This window comes from Apteryx rowi, unplaced genomic scaffold, assembly GCF_003343035.1.
Source record: "Apteryx rowi isolate R43461 unplaced genomic scaffold, aptRow1 scaffold_418, whole genome shotgun sequence".
In the NCBI taxonomy this organism is placed as follows: domain Eukaryota; kingdom Metazoa; phylum Chordata; class Aves; order Apterygiformes; family Apterygidae; genus Apteryx; species Apteryx rowi.
Window position 1 is genome coordinate 368,282 of NW_020450657.1, and position 18,315 is coordinate 386,596.

The 18,315-nt window shown below is 36.9% G+C and overlaps 1 protein-coding gene across 1 annotated transcript in view; it reads right to left on the minus strand.

Moving 5' to 3' along the window:
- Positions 1-18,315, minus strand: part of EPHA3 (EPH receptor A3) — a 215,147-nt gene that overhangs the window by 20,813 nt on the left and 176,019 nt on the right. Inside the window, exons 10-12 of the mRNA XM_026075985.1 lie at positions 14,918-15,103; positions 10,403-10,464; positions 7,894-8,103 (exon numbers count right to left, since the gene is read on the minus strand). Coding sequence (XP_025931770.1) covers positions 7,894-8,103; positions 10,403-10,464; positions 14,918-15,103 — 458 coding nt within the window. The remainder of the gene's footprint in view (positions 1-7,893; positions 8,104-10,402; positions 10,465-14,917; positions 15,104-18,315) is intronic.

Sequence of the window (18,315 nt, forward strand, 5' to 3'; positions counted from 1 at the left end):
ATAACATATAGATTTCACTTTGTTTTGCTCTCCTCTGATTGGTCACACAATAAAAAACATAAATAGTAAGGCAAAAAGTACATTGTAAGTTTACAAAATCCCACCACCACAGACTAAAAAAGCTTCCAAATTAAACATATCCTGCTCAACCTGCAAGCTCAGAAGCAGTCTGCAAAATTGACAAGACTTAAAACACATCTGAAAGATCAATAAACATGAGTTCTGACAGTCCAAGGGAGAGTGAACTCAAGAAGCAAGAACGTTAGAGAGAGGTCCAGCCCTCCACAGCACAAATCTATGGACGGTTTGCTCACACGTCCCAGGTGATTTCAACTGTCAGGATAAAATTGTGACTACGCTGAGACTTTAACTACAAAAGACTTTCACAGATCAAGCCCAACCCCTTGCACTACATCTGGAAACGAATCTGTAGCTTGTGGGGTCTCTGATGGGCAGATGTGCTGGGCCACCAGTTGGGGCACGTTGGTGGGGGCTCTGCAGCTAGCTGAGCATCCTACATGGTCCCATGGGCAAGCGTGTCCAGCTAGCAGCAAGGGATGCAGGAACAGATCAACACTGCAGTTTGGTCTGACAGGGAAAGTTTCAACTTCCTAGTCAAGTGGCAATGGAAAAGAGGGAACTGTTGATCCTTGCTGCTTTTGTCTAAGGTAGCAGTGCAAACTCTGGACAACGCCCAAGTTTCATACTTCACTTCTGCTGATGTCTCCATTTGTGTCTGAAGGCATCAGTACTGCTGGAAAAGAAACTGACTGTGAGGCCTGATTCAAAAGAAACYGATATACAGAACTAAGTGTTGTCAATGGATTCATGCAATGTAACCACATTGTGTTTCATTCTCCAGTAATTACTTCAGCTATATTTGGCATACAGAGATGGCAGAACATAAACCTACCATATATCACATAAAAAAGCCCTTGAGGCARTGAGTAGTTACATTGTTTTTCTTACGTCAGTATAATGACTAGTTCTATGAAATAGAAATGTCATTTTGGAGTATTCAGAATCTTACTCTCCAAAAATCCAAATTTCCCTGAATGATAAGGCTCACTTYTTAAATTTCATGTTAAGACACAAATATGGAACCCTTCTTGCTGAACCCTAGAGAAATAATTGCCAGATGCCACATGGAAAAATGTGCTTAGGGCGAGAACATAAGTACTTTATGCAAGGGCAGGAAATAACGTATTTGATGTATAGGTCCTTACCTATATCATCTTACAGAAAAAGCCATGTATACAATTGGAAAAATACAGTTATACAAAATGACATTAGTCTCTTAACATTTAGGGCTGCTTTATTACCGGATAAGGAAGATTATAAATTTAATGAAATGAAATTCCTTCTGCTTTGTTTTAGTGAAAAATGAAAATGCATCAACTCTAGATTCTATTATAAAAAGAATCTTCTCTTTGTTAAGTATCAGCTGTAACTCTGCACAAGTCTACAGATACATGTAGCATTACCATAAATGAGTAAAAGAAGGAGAGTATTAAAACATACCTAAAAAAATCCTGTTAGAATAGACTGTAAAACTATAATTTTGCTCTTCTGCTCCCCAATTTGTCATAAAAATGATAATCTTCTCTTTGTATTTAAAGGGGACTTTGTTGTCTCATTTTATGAATAATTTAGGCATGAGAACAGCAAGCAACTAAGTTCTGGAGAATATTTTTTAGACAAATAAGCATTTTAATGCAAAAACAATTCTGCCCCAAAGGGTAGTGCAACACTAGCACATTTTAGCAGATGTCCAAATATCAATAAATATAGAAAAACTGAAGAATCATAGCAAACTATGTATGGTTTTCATCACTATCAGCTTTGAAAATTATAAGGCTTACTATAATTAAAAAAGGCTATTTTGAAACTCCCAAAACATACATGATCATTCAGCATTAAAAAATTCTTTCTTGTTTCTCTCCACCATTTTAAAGAAATACACATCTCACTGAACACATGTATCACCTCTTCAATTTTCTAATTTGCCAGGAGCAGAAATATCTTACACTGTAAATTAACCTTTGCATAAATGAAACCTTAGACCATAGAGTTAGAGCTAGGAAAACTAAGATCCCATACTTGTTTCTTTACTTGTCTCTTGGTTGTTACCTCTTTCCCCTGTTTCTCTGTATTTAAAATGAGTATAATGATACCTGCTGTATAAAGTGCTATGATGAAAATGCTAAGAAAAGCCTACCTATATTTTATTATTATGTATTATTTGTCCACTAGACTTTCATGCAATTGAGGCTTCTTTATCCTGACATTTCTGTTGCTTATCCTCCACTGGAAAATTTGAAACACTGACTAATACTATAGGCTGGAATTACTGAGCTCCGACCCTTCAACATTAGGACTATCAGGGCAACATACAACATGCAACACCAACTTGCTAAATGAAAAGACATTATAGCTATGCCTAGGAAAAAGGTTTGCCCAAATGTATTTGATACAGTTTTACACAGAAAAATCTGTGTGTGTGTCATTAGCTAGAGATGTTATATTTACTGATTATTTTCTGAAGATAAATACTGGCTTTATGTATTTTTGACATGGTCTCCCTTTAAGGACATTCTCATCATGAAGCCAGATAAGCTCTCTGAATCTGAGCAGTAGGAAGGCATTAATATTAGAAGTAGTAGGAGTTCCTTATTGMAGCTCAAAATCCCGGGCAGTCTAGGTCAGAGAGCCACTCTTGGGGTTTGAAATCAGTGAGCCAGCAGTAACTAAAGGTTTTATCTGTTGTAGATGGAGCTGTGATTCCTACAGTATCTGACTGTTCAGCATAATTCATCTAAAGCCAATGAAGTCCTCAATTTATTTCTAGTGTGTCTGGCAGTATAGCACAGGGCATCTGTTTCCAGGCCATAACAGCCCATTCCCATATTCTGCTTTATAATCTGTTACAGAGTGACTACCACAAGCACCTAGCCACAGGCCTCGGGAGAAGAGAATCAAGAAAAATGGATTCTAATGGAAAAAATAGAAGAACTTTGCAGGGAAACCTGAAGGCAAAATCCTGACATTCATTCATTACATGAGGACTTAGGCTTAGTTCACGACATGTCTTACTGGTACACAGCAAGACGGTTTCATCTGAGTGACATCAGCCAGACTTATCCTCATAAGGACTTGAAAATTACCTGAACCTCCTTATTCATCCCTTATTAATGACTATTTTAGCTTGAAATTATCTCCCTCTCAAGTGGTAAATGATAATAGACCACTCCTTCTCTCCCAGGTGCTTACCAGGTAGAAGAAGTGTTTTGTTTTGTTTTGTTTTGTTTTGCTGCACCCTTCAATTCATTCATACTATATTATGGCATTTTTGCCTATATAAGAAATGAGTGAACCGTGATAAATCTCCATTGAGCAGATGAATAGTTGCAGTAGTGTATCCATAAAAGAAAGGAACTTCTTCAGGTAGAGCACTTTCCTTTGGCATGCAAAAGCAGTGCCCTTCCATATCCTCCCTGCTCTGGTATGGTTACCCGAGGACACAGACTGTCAGAATATTTATCTTCACAGCACAATATTTTTTGAAGTGATGCAGATTTAATGCACACTGGGTTATGCATGCAAATACAATAACTGGACAGTGTTTTACATTTAAACATCATGAACATCAGTGATGTGTGCTGGTGTATGTGCTTAAACCATTGAAATTCATCTAGTGATTACTAGAAATATTATGCCTTTGAGTGACATGATTACAGTTCTTCTACATGTGTGATGGTTTAAATTTATTTCCAGTTCATACTGTGTGATTAGTCCACCCACTTAGCATATGGGCATCTAAAAATAATAAGAATTAAAAAAAAAAAATCAATTTGACAGTGACAATTTTAATACACCCTTGGCCTTTCAATTAAAATTGAACAGGTACAGAGAACGTAGATAATTACAGTACATCCCCTCCAGCATAAAATCTCAGTAAAAAAAATCCAAACATTTAGTCTGCCTGATTCACATGCTGTGTTCTGCTTTTATAAGTAGGCAGACCATAGGCTGCTGAAGGCCTTCTGTGGTATCAGTGACAGTAATCCAGGAGTTAAAAATGACCCTGTCAGTTAGCAAAGTTTTGTTTCACCTCCTGATTCCTTGTATTTCACACATTTGTGATGTGATCACAGAAGTCACACCTATGATCTTTGCACCGTGTTTCAGTGCTCTTGTACCATAGCATGTACATCACTGATTATTTACTGATAAAGCATACACATTTATACTTTATGCAAATCTTCAGACATAGCTTCTGAGAGCAGAGCAGTGTAAGATTTCACCTAGTTAGTAGTGCTTATCAAAAGCCTGGAGGGCTGACTGGGCTTTTTGGGGGGGATACCAATCCAGACTTGCAAATATGAAATAAAGCAATGTAACATTTTCAGGCTTTGACCTCTACAGTTGGGGAGCAGGGGCTAGAAGAGGAGGCTAAACACATAAAACGTCTATTTTCACAGCTATCTCTATAAATTTCTCTAGTACCACTGATGGAGAGTTGGGAAGGTGAGGGATGGAGAGGAGATAGTAATCTCTACTCATTAATATAATACACTCTCTTTATTGCTTGAGCATTTGAAAATGTGGTTATAACTTGGATCTTTTTTGTCTTTCCAAAGATGCTACTGAGTAGTTGTCATCCTTTCCTTTAGTTGTAAAGGCATTAAATTGTACGGTACAATGCCATTATTTTAAAAAGTGGCACTATTTTGTTTTGGTTTTGTCATATAATTAGTGCTTGTGAAATGCGCTAGGATGAGCTGCGTAGGAAACAGTCCTGTGTTTCGTGATATTATAAGACAGCAGCAATGTAAACTGCCCAGCTTTCTGCCAATGGGTTGGAGTTCGGTTTCAAAGAGAGTTTAGGGTAGTATTCAGACAGGATTAAGCATCACCAGGTATGATGGGAAAAGCCTGGGTCTCAAGAAAAACAACTGAGCTCTGTCTCAGCTGAGGGGAAATGTGCTTTATGGAGTGCTTCACACTCTTGGTTCCCAGTTGTTTAAGCTGGGGAACAAACATATCCCTAGGACCCTCTCCTAGGTTGTGTTTACTTCACATTAACTTCAAAGGAAACCTGAACATGAACATGAAGAGTAAGTAGCCTTGCCCTTCTCTCAACACAGAGTCAAGATGTGGCGAAGGTATATTCAGTAACTAGGCTTCCAGAGAGCACCAGAGTGCCCTTGCTCTGCATCGTAGAATCAGCCTCAGTGACTTTCCTGCCTCTTTTGTGAACCTTGTGATGTTTGTTTTAAAGCACTAGTCTTCTATTTATCTTTTGAAAGAAATTAGATTTGTCCAATGCTGTATTTGGGGATTTTAATTATCTGAGCATCTCCCTGCAGCAGTATGTATATATACCATAAATGCCAGATGGAGTTTACTCAACACAGATGAATACACTTTACAAAATGGCTTCTTTCCATCTGATTTCATTATCTAAATATAAATAAGCAGGTAGGCTTAGAAAATAGGTGGCAGAAGGAGGGGAAGAAGACAACTTAACAATGTACTTGGCCAAAGGAAATTTACATGAAATGCTGGCCAGAAACACTGATATCCTATAAATCTTGGTTCACTCTAGCCCACCTGGGAGATAAATCATTTACATGCACTTCATTTTCAGAGAAGTCCACTTCCTTTAGAAAGCTGTACCCTATGCAGTTTGATGGGCTGCTACTTTCTCTTGCTGTGCAACTTTCCTGTCTAAGCTGTCTGAGACTCAAAGGTATCCTCAGCTCTTAATGTACCCCTCTAAATGCCCTTACTAAATTATAGATCACTTTACATGCCCAGATGTATTTTGGAGTAAGAGAATTTAACTTCTAATCCTGGCAAAGGTATATCTGAGCAGAACATGAGGCAACCATGTTGCAAAGCTGGGAAAAACAAACAAACAAAAACAAAAGAAAGAGGTGGTTCTCACTCAGGGAGATATTAACAGAAATGGCACGTACAAGAAACAAGGGACAGAGTTAAATAAGGCATTTTTGGTGCTGCAAATGTATTAGTTGTATCTAATTTTGGATGTCATATTTAAGGAAGATATACATAAGTTGAAAAAAATCTGAAGGAGGCCAGGCAGAACAGTAAGAGTTTGGAAAATTTACTTAGAAAAGAGTGGCTGTGTGTGTGTGAAGAGCTCAACAATTTCCATGCACCTAAGTGGCTGTTTTAAAGACTAATCACCTGCCTACATGCAGTGCTGGTAGGGCAAAGAGTAATCACCTTAGCTTGCAGGCATAGATATTGGGGGAGGGAAATTAAATACGAGACTAGATAAATCACACATCTAAAACTGTTTACCTGGGAGACTCTAACACCCATTACTGTCACAGGAGTTTTTAAGAAGAGGTCAGGCAAGTACATCTGACAGGTACATTCTGCCTCAGAGAAAGGCAACAGATCTCTGTGGCTGAACTATGGAGGATTCGCTCTCGAGGAACTCTTCATTTATATTATTATTTACCTATGAATGCTGTACTTGCACTGATCATGAAAACTGCCTTCTCCTATTAAAGCCTCTTTATACTAACCGTGAGAGATCTGTGCAGTCAGTTTTCTAAAATGGTATTTATTGCACATTTCTAAACACATGCCAAAGCTTATCAGAGGTCAAAGAAAGCACAGCAAGGTGAAGTAAAGAATAGACCTGGTAAACTATGAAGGTATGTTCCCTATATTTCTTTGGAAAACCCATATTAAGATTTTTCTGATATATTCTGTAATCTGGTTTGCACAGTGGAGACTGGATTTACTAGGCATCATCGCAAATTTCACTTGACTAAGATACTGGATATTAATGCCACTTTTTCTAAAGCTAATGAAGTGCACTTGCAATTGCATTAATGTGAACAAACAAACAATCCCAGTGTAATGCCTAGACACACAAAGCTAAATGCATGCCTTTAAGCTTTTGACAATAAAAGGCATAGAAGTGTTATTCAAGTGAGAACAAGAGGTGGATCACAGTGCATTTAAAAGACTGTGGCTTTTAAAAGGCTACTGACTAACGCAACACAGTAGCTTGAAGGTAGCTTTTCAGGCAAGATGAAATCAAGAAAAGAAACAGGAAGCAGTCTACACTTTCAGTAGTTCCCTATCTGATAAAAGCTCTATCTCAGATAGGATGAAATAGTCAGAGGTATGTCTCCTCCCTGATATCATGTCATCTCCACCTTGTTTCTGTGTACATTTTATAAAAAAGGAAAGCACAGGAGGCTTATTTCTATTGTTAAAGAAGATACATTTTTTTGCTTTAATCAAGCTTTTGCTCAGTTAGAGGTACAACAACAGCTATGACTGATACCCTTTATAGAACAGTAGTATCAGCACGCTTCAATCARGACATAAGTCCCATCATACTAGAAGATATGAAAAAGTAGACAGAAAAAGATTTTGTCTTACACAAATTGCAGTACAACTAGACAAGACAAAGGGTAAGAAAAGAGATTTTCTACTGCCCTTCTTCATAGAGCGGGAGCTGAAACATCAGTATGATAGAAAAACCTGCTCAAAGAACACATGAAATCTGACAGCACAGTGTATCAAAGCAACTGAAGCCTTCATCATCATATTCATTCCTTGATACACTTGGCAGGAAAAGATTGGGCCATGAATTTTGCACATGTTAAGAAAAACAATCTACAAGAGAAACACTATTTTTTGCCTTCCATCATCTCTGAGATATGAATAAAAATAATTGCTTTACTGAGTTTAAGGTTTACGAATATCTCTGGCCTTGGACGACAGGATGGCCTCTGTATCACAGAGTATAAGCCTCAGGGACTCCTTCAGATTTCAGACTAACTTTGTGATGTCAGTGACCTGCAACAATTTTAAAAGGCAAAGATAAACACACAAACTCACCCTTGTTGTGTAAGCAGCTTCTGGGTCATCTTCCAATACACGAGAGAGACCAAAGTCTGAGACTTTGCATACCAAGTTACTATTGATGAGGATATTACGAGCAGCTAGATCCCGATGGACATAACCCATATCTGATAAGTATTTCATGCCAGATGCGATCCCTCGAAGCATGCCTACTAGCTGGATGACTGTGAACTGTGCATCGTGTTTCTGGAAAACATTTGAAATATAACTTGAGAGATTGTTCATGTTCCTCCCCCCACGGAATTTGTGATAAAGTTTCTGGAAGTTCCTCAAATGAAGAGCTTGTGAGTTAGAGATCATGACTGAAATGCCACATGAGGAAATACTTTGATTTGGGGAGAATAATCTCTGAATCAGCTGAGGGTAAAGGGACAGATTTTTAATTCAGAAAAAAATTCATTTTCCTGTTCTTGCTCTCATCTGAATTTCGATTTCCTAGATGGGACCTGTGTGAAAGTGGCACATAAATCTAAGTTGTGTGTGCTTCTGAGACTGGAGTGTYGGGACATTAGGGAAACAGATGTCCAGCTTTCCTAAAAGGCCATAGGAACTGCTAGTGAAAAACCCAGCCTTAAGACAGCAGACTAATGAAAGTTTTCTATCACATAAGCATTTCTTCAACAAAAGCAAATGCTGATCTGATTCACAAATTTTCAAATTCCATCAAAATTTAAACTCATTTCTCAAAGTTTTCCTCCACTTCACAAACACAAAATACCTTTAACACACTATGATTTAGCCTAGAAACTAATAGTTGCATATATTTATAAATGTCTACCATCAGACAAACGTTTTAAATCTCCTAGCTCTTGCTAATGTTCTTTATTAACATCTAGCTTTGATATTGATATATGGATATGCAGATGACAAGGCAACAGTATGTCTTAGAACAGCTCTCAAATGAATCCCTCAGTGCTATAAATGTATCATCATAGGCAGCTCTCCAGCTTTTCCTGCTGCTTCTTCCAGAGTTTTATTAAATTCATAGGAGTTGGTTCTGCCATGTGGTGTGAGCTCACATGAATCAGTCTGCAAGACTGATTACATTTATTCTATTCTTGACTAATATACTTAGGGGCAATATTAGCTCTGTAAACATTAGATAAATATATGGCACAATGCATGCTTAAAGAACCTGCCAGAATTCACTTTCATGAAGAAATTAATTATCATAGAAAATTCATAACAGTTCCCTATTATGAAACCTTCTTTAACTAGAGTCAAAACAAGAGGATCTATATTGACCATGAAAAAGATTTAGTTATAAATTAGAAGGTTTATAATCATGAAAGGAATGAGGTACTGAGCCTTTCAGTGGTAATGGGGAAAAGCAAATTAATTAGTTTCAAAAGATATTTATAAATAGGGTTACATGGCCTGGGTTGCTTGTGATATTAATGAGTCACAAGGTTCTTGTCCTGTGTTTCCATGCAACGATAGTCAAAAAAAAAAATCACACTCAAATGAGTATGTTGAACAACTGTTTCATATAGTCAGAAATTATTCTCTTTTCCTGAGAGCTTTCTCCAAGGATTTTTAGCCTAAACAAATGTATATCGTTCAGTACAGATATATTTCATTCAGATATACTGACACATTATTTATATGTATTTCACATGCTTCAATGGACATCATAACATATATAGTACATACTGAAACTAGAGTTGACAATATATCCCCTTTTGGGGTTAAATGTCTAGTTCAGTGTTATGAATTTGGGGGATAATGTCATTCAACCGTGGCAGAACTAAAGCAGTCCCCCAACCATAGCTGAGCTTGCCCTAACAAATTAAAACTAAAGTAGTGTTTCTCCTCAGATGGGATTTCATTTCTGCCACACTTGTTGTTTTGTCTCAAGTAAATCTTGATGACACAAGGAATGTTCAAATTTTTTTAGGCTCCTTACCAACTTTGCCAGAAAACAAAGATAAATCAACAAACAGTATTGGTATGTCTAAGGTTGGGAACAGAGAACAGGCTAATAAAGTTTGCTAGCAAGACATTTCAAACACCCAATGGTACGGGGTTATTCCCTAAACTTTTCACATTTAAACTCTTGGCTCAGCATTATTAGTTTACTGTTAACGTCTCCACAAATTCGTTCACTCTGGAAATCGCTTGTTAAGACATACAGACTGCCAACCAATAAGCGTAACAGCATTATAGTAGTAATTCAGCCCTCAGAAAAACAATTTTCTTTTTTATGTGTCAGAATGATTTCTCTTTAAAGATGTGATATGTTAATAAAGCTAACAATTTCTTTGGCTCATTTTGGAATAATACTGATGGCAAAGAGTCAAAATGGAATAGCAGATATCTACCTGGCYTTCTGACCACATCACAATACACGCAAAACCAAATGGAAATAATGAGATATCAAAGAACAGAGAGTTCATGATGAATCAGAGTAAGAGTGGCAGCAAAATTCATAACAAATTCAGAACAAGAGCCAGTCCTGTATCATGCAGTTATCCACTGCGCTTACCCGTAGGAAGCTATCCAAGGAACCGTTTTCCATATATTCAGTAACAATCATAACTGGTTTACCTGCAAATAGATTATAGAGGTCAGGCATTTAAAATAAATACATGATGATGAGTAAAAATGGGTATTTCAGAAATCCCAAGGATAATTTTGCCTTTAAAAAGAAAGTAAAAAAAGATGCACAGGCAAAAATAGCTCTGTCMACAATGTAACTGTGATTCCACTGATGTAAACAGGAACACAGTCACTTCAGCATAACTGATATGATTTTTCAGCAGCTCAAGTCCCCCAAAAGCAGGCGAAGCATCCCAAATTTTCAGTATACTAAGACTTAACCAGCAGATGCATCTAATGCTTGCATTTATGCAGTGAAGTAGGTGTAGTCTGCCGTGTGCTTGCCCCCAAGTTTCCTCATGCAATACGGAAGCAGCTGCAATTTATCTCAGTGGGTGCCCTGGTCCGCACAACAGAGGTGCAAGAATCACGGAGCAGCGCTCTACCGCACAGACACGTTCAGTACATTCCTCAGACACTATGATAAGGGAGGGATTAAATAATATAGTCTATTAGTAACAGAACTGTCCTTCAGGAGGGTACTTAAAATGCATTGGATTGTGGAGCTTCAGTATTTYCAATATAAGCTGAGGAAAATGTCTGCTGTTTGGGGTAGAGATGGAAGGGAAGGCACAGAATGAAAGTAACATAGTGCATTGAAAAGAAAAGCAGAGCGCTAACGCAGCCACCTTCCACTGCTGTGGGTTAGTCCTGTTTCCAGGCAGTTCCAGGTCCCTGTGTGGCTGGGCAGCCGAAGATCACCGGTAACATATACCTCCCCTCCTGCCAAGCACAACTGAGCTGTGGGCAGAGTACACTGCATTTATGGGGCAGCAGAGCACTCATTAAAGAAGCAGCTCTGCATACCTGAAAGCCTCTAATTAAATATCTTTCAAAACTTGTCTGTATAGTTTCAGTACGTGCTGCAGTCAGATCAGTTTGCAAAACCATTCTTTCCACCTTAAGGTATTTTGTAACACAGTGAAGATTTTGTGTGGAACTGCTATGTGCTAGACAGAAAAGAATACAAAAATAAACGCTATTACGGTGAAGTTTCCAGACAAAGGTCATTGCCCTGCTAATATTTTACCATTACGCAGATTTTATTATTTCATAATATTTTCAAAACCTTTGTTTATTTTCTCTTTGTGGGGGAGAAAAAAGTGGGTAAGAGCATGAAGTTATTTAAGAAGATGAATTATTATTTCACATATAACACAGGAACACATGTGACAATAAAAATATGACAAAGACTTGTATAGCAGGCATGGTAATATTTTAGCTTGTAAAATTGAACAGCCTGAGGCTTAAAAGAGGTATCTCATCTAATTAAAAGCAAGAAAGCAATGAAAAAAGCAAAGTAAGTGGTAGCAACTCCCCCCCTTTTTTTTTTCAGAACAACTCCCTTACATTTTTCAGAAAATATAATTTCCACCAAATAGAAATTCTTAGAAGAAAAAATTAGATTTTGAGGAATTGGTTTAATATAATCAGGAGAAAATCTTCTGTCCTCTTTGCATGGGCTAATGGGCTAAAATATATTCCTTTTGCTGTGCAACTGATGTGCTATATCATTGGAGACACACTAATGGGCAATGGAGTTGGTCACCCAGTAAACAGTGGGGACAAACTATTTATCCAAAACTTTAATCTTGAATTATTTAGGATATGGTAAAGTTAAAAGACCGAAGAATGAAAGATCTCCAAAAATTTTCTGTTGTTTGATTACTCTTTTTAGCAAGAAACATGCAGTCTGAGAAAGAGTACTTAACTTACACTGTGTGTGCAACATTAACTCAAAGGCATTTCTGGTAATCTACAGAAAATGATGCTGGATATTCAAAGTACAGTGTAGCGTCCTAATAGGGCTACCCAAAACTTTATATGATAAATCCACATAGTCATGAAACTAGGAGACAGTATTATGCACAGTTACTGTACAAACTCAGTCAATTTTATGACACATTAGAAGACTGAGATTAGAGTAAGATGATAAATCTTTCAAATTATTAAAAGAGCATTTTCTTCACTTACTTGTTCACCCATATACAGAATGCCTTAAGTGCAGGGTTTTACTCACATTCAGTTGGAAAYAGGTCCGTAATAAGAAGCATATGCTCTGAAGCAACACTGCATAGTTTTAAAAGAACATTCTGCATTCATTTATCAAAACACAGCCATTTATACATGATAACAACTTGTGTCAACAGTGTTGCCGAAATTTATTATACTAACAGGCTACAAATTGCTGTAAATTATTAGTAAACTAAGCAGAACATGTGTGCTGGTTATTAAGACTACTGCCTACAGGGCATCCATGAGACCAGTGTAGCAGGCAAGCTCAGAACAGAAATCAATAGGAAGCAAGGGAATATTTCTGCATTGGAGCAAAGGGCTGAGGTCCTATTTAGTGAGTGCACCTCTTTCATATCTCCAGTGTGTTGTCAGACACATCATACCACCACAGTTTGAGTAGTTCTCACATCAAATGGTCCTGTTTTAGGGACCCTGACAATTGCAGTTACTAGGAGTTTCTTCAGAAGACTTACTTAGCATGGAAAGTTAGTTCACTGCTAAGGGCCACCTGTCAAAAATAATTTGGTTATGGAAGAAAAGGTCACATTGCCCATTTATCATGCATTACCTGTATTGAGAGCAATCCAGCAAATACTTCACAGACTCTCTACTGACTGTACAATAAACTACCACTTTTGAGTGTGATTTAATAGCTATCATTAAAAAATATGACCCCTTGCTAATTTGTCATTAAAATATATGGGTTTAGTTTAAAAAAGAACAACTAACAACCTTCTTGCCTTTCCATCACCTTAGTGAATGTTAAAGAAAAATAAATAATAATCTTTACTTGCATTTATGTCATACAATTTTACACAGCAAAATGGATACAGATAATACCAAGCTAAGGAAGCAGGAAGGGTAGAGCAGTTTTCCCAACTCCTGTACTACTATTTAAGATATTTGGAGAGATTTCCATTGACTTGAATGCAAAATCCTCAAATCTTGCTCTCTCATACTATACCTAAATGGGACAGGCAGCTGGCGTTACAAACGAGCACTGAAACAGASAGTAGTCTGTTGTGAATGCAACGACCGAGTAGCAAAATTACTAATATTCACTTACAGAAGATTACAGGAAGACAGTTATTCAGAGTGCATTTGTAATGCACATTCAGAAGCAATGCACAAAATTCTGCATGCAGAGCAATTAAATTAGTTTCAAAAGTGCCACGTTAATATAAAATGTGACAAAATGGATTTTTTAGCTCGGCTGTGTACAGACTATCCCTGGTGTTTCAAGAAATTTGGGAAAGACAAAACGTAATTCTGACTCCACAAAGTATGTGTCATTAAAAAATAGGAGATAACTTGGATTTATACAGGTAGATCTGGCAGTCCTTTCCTAATGGGACTGTGAGACCTAAACTGAAGAAAAATTTGTTATTTAAATCAGCAAAATAGACTTTCATGAATCACACCCAGAGAAAACATTGTTATGATAACTGTGTGTCTTCAGAACATACAGGGTTTTACAAACCTTTCATTGTTTATTTTTAGACACCATTTTTTTTGTTTTTATTTCATATACTTCACTTTACTAAGCTGTGAATTTCTTGCATCCATTCTTGAATATAAACATACATGTTTGTAAAACCTTGCACCATGCAATTTAAAAAACAAGATTCCTTAAAAACACCAAACTATCTACTTAAAATAAATTATCCTATATATTTATCCGCAGTTTAACTGAAAGAGTCCTCAGCACATTTCAAGCTAGTTCACTGAAACTGCAATAAGCTCTTCTTCCTAAAGACCTATTCTATTGACAGAGTCCTCTGGCATTAAATACTCTACAGAATTTTTAAATTCCCCTTAGGAATTTGAGAACATTTCTGAATTTTTATTTTTTTATGAGCAAATTACATCAGACCTTATTGATCTCCCACCTAACAATTTCTACAGGACTTTGACCATTAAATTTATCACCTGGTGCTGCAAAGTAAATTTAGAAAGCATAGCTGAAGTCTGTGCATTTGTATGTCCCAGAACAAGCTAGTTCTGGTATTTCATGCAACCTCTTTTTTCTAATACCAACTATATTTGTCTTTCCATGTCAAGATAGAGGACAACCAATGGCATAAGCAACAAGAACCAGACTTACCTAAACAAGCCAGCATCTCAAACATCCACCCAAATCATCAGCATCCACCCATGACACATAGCCCTGCCAGCTCACTGTTATCTTTTTTGAAGGATGCTTGGTACATATTATGAGGGTTATGACATAAAAATTTCTGGAAGGATTTGCAGAACATAAACCCTGATGATCCCATTCATTTTATTCTATTTTGCTCTTCCATCCAATCACAGAATAATTAAGGGACCTCCAGAAGCCATCTGGTCCAACTTCCCACTTGAAACAGACGCCCCCTTTGTATCTTACTTTTAGTGACAACTCCCTCTAGCCGAATGATATTAGGGTGGTCAAATTGCCCCATGATGCTTGCTTCTCCTAGGAAATCTCTTCTCTGTTTTTCTGTGTAGCCAACTTTCAGGGTTTTGATAGCCACTGAAATTTCCTTTTTAGAAGGCAGCTTTAGGCGCCCACTGCACACTTCTCCAAATTCTCCTAAAAAAGTGGAAAAAAGACAAGAGATCAGCATTCAATAAAAGATTAGCATTCAATAAAAGTCCTTCAAGTGTGATATTTACTGGTGGGCCAGAGACCTGAGTTCCAAACAGACAATTATAACATTTCCATGCTTCTGTTCTCCAGCTGCTAAACTGGACAATATCACTTATTTACACTGCATATTCAAATGACTGCAGAGCAGAGGAATGCATAAATGTCACCAGAGAATTCTCCTCTTTTTGTTTCAGGTGATGTACTTKAAGACAACAGCCGGAGGGCTAACTGATTAAAGTAAAAGTATCAGAATAGTGATGCATCCTTGGGAACATTTATATACTCTTCATTTCTACCAAAGGGAGACAGTTCAGTTCCCAAGTGTTTTACTTATTTCAACTGAAGTAGCAAGATAATTCATAGCAAAAGAATGTATCCACATAAGTGCCAGATGAAAAAAGAAAGCTGTAAAGATTACTTTTATTCTATCATTACTCGGATAGGATCTAATCATACGAATGTACACTATCACTACAGGCCTACTGGACTTGATAGCCCACTGTAAATTCCTTGAGATTCCTAAATAGAAAATAGAAGATATCACTGAATTATTACTTTTATACAGCACAGTTTATCATGTGTTATGTAATTCCCAACAGGAGTGCATAAGGAAAATTATCTTAGCATTCAAATGCACAAGTACAAAATATGTTGGCAAGTTGCTTGAACAAAACAACTTTCTTGCAAATTTCTGCTTTTACTTAATGAATACAGAAGACATAAAGCAACTATATAAGGAAGCTTTAATGTCTTAAAGAAAATATTCTGAAGTAACTGATTTTTGATTCCCAGTTATCCACCCCCCAATACTAGATTTCATATAATAAACCGCACATGTAGCATCTAAATTAAAACAACAACATCAACTCTTGGTCTCCCTGTTCTTATAGCAAAATAATTGAATAATGAAAAATACAGGAAAAATGGAGAATGGATAAAAAATGCAAGGAATATGAAGGCAAGAATTGTCCTACATATTTATTTATATTTAAAGACAGGGAAAACATTTTATTGAACAGACAAGAAAAGAACGATTTTTTTCCTTTATACCACTAGTGTTGCTGGACTGTTTTTTAATGTTTTGTTTTCTGATAATAAATACCTAGCTAGGTTCTTTTCTCAAAATATGTGAGATCTAAATGTAAATAGACCCTCATTCACCATTTTTGTCAAGCAGCCTTGAGCAGAAAGTTTGTCTTGGAAAAAAACAAGCCCTACAAATCTAAATCTAGCTGGCATCATTTTCATGCAGATTGAGAATTTTGTTTGTATTTGCAAGTGAAACATCATGGAAAGACTGATTATACTGTTTATACATGAGATTTTCCCCACTTAATATGTAATAATCCTAAATGCAGTACCATTACTAGACCTCTAAAGAGCAAAGGCTCTTGGATCTCATTTGCCCAACAATGATTCTCTCTYTATCTGTGCAGCTGATTGTTTACATTAAGCAACATCTGTGAAAACTAAAAATGACCAGAAAGTATATAAATAAGACATTCTTAATAGGMAAATTTAAATAATGTTGCTTTTAGTGGATCTAATGCTTAGAAAAGCGTGCTGGATTGACAGCCCTGGATTGAAATCCTCCTGCACCATTGACTTCAGAGACAACACCACATGGGATCTGTTTTAGATTTTACCTTCAGCCCATCCATTTGCAGACTGAAATTTTTCTTTCATCAACATGCCAATGTGGCACTGCAATTCAAGAAGGATGAAAGGAGTAACGACAATGACCAGAATCCTAAAAATCAGGACTGTGTGTGTTCCTGTTCAAGGTTCAAGGAACTGGGGTTATTAGCAAGGATTGAGGAGAGAGAGAGACATGATAATAGTGTGAGCATATGGAAATTATGGTTATATGCAATATGGGCACCAAGTCCTTTTTGCATACACAAGAGACAAAACAAAGAATTGTTGTAAATTACAATAAAAGTGAGATGTTTTAGAAAAAAATTCTAACACTAAGGACACAGAGAGTAGAAAAGACTTTTTAGGGAGGCTATGAACTCTTTATCTTGGAGATTGTAAGGAATCTGTCAAGAATGGTACCTAACAAGTCCTGCTTGGGGCAAGGGGATGGACTAGATGACTTCTTGAGGTCACTTTTCAGCCTTATTTTCTAAGATTCCTCTGTTAGACAGCCAATTTAACTGAAAAACTGAACACACACTTCACAGGACAATAACGTTTCTCTATTGGTAACACAGGTCATAATTGAGTCAAGAACTTAGAAGACTCCATATCATACTACCAGTTGCTGAGATGCCTCATCCTCTAGGCATGATATTGTGCTGCTAATGTAATAACCAAAAAATTAAGAACAGCATGTATCTTTAGATACATAGGAATATACTAGTAAAATAGCTCATTACATCCATTGTTTCTAACGTTATCAGTATTTCATGGTGACAAGAAAGTCAATAGCTCAGAAAATAAATTGTAAAAGCTATAACTAGTAACTAAAGGATGTTGAGTTCTAGTCAGACTTCTTAATTAAAAACATTCAACATCTGCAAGCTAAAATGACCGTCATACTTTCTCAAGAGCGAACACTGCTTCAGTTCAAATACTAACACCAGCTCAATACTGTCAGAACACCACAAAGAGGAAGACCAAAGCATATCTTTAAAACAACAGGAAGGAAAAAAAAGTGCTTAAAATAAATCTTGTGATGTCCAGGTTTGTATTCACTTTTCTGTATGTTTTAATGGTCCAAAAAGCTGTAACAGGCTAGCCTCTGAAAACTATTGTTCAGTCACTGTCAGAGGAGCTTATATCTATGCCTTCAGCAAGCAATCAGTCCTTCATTTCTGACCAGAATCAGGAATAAGGTGCTTATTTGTTATTTGACTTTTGGGAAGAAAAAGGTTATGGCTGACATGCATCAACTCTGTCCCATTTAGCAGTGGTTGCACAATTTCGAACTTGGGTAATTAACTGGATCCCAGAAGTCCACTGAAGCCACTGGATGCTGCAAGAGACTGAAAATTGGACCCTTCATAGCAATCAATAAAGCCTACTGTTGTCTGTGAATATGAAAAGAGTTTACTTCCTTGGAAAAAAATCTGTTGGTCGTTACATAAACATTGTTTTACCGTCTGAAATTTCAAGGAGCATTAACTAATCTTTGAATAAGCTGTAAGAAG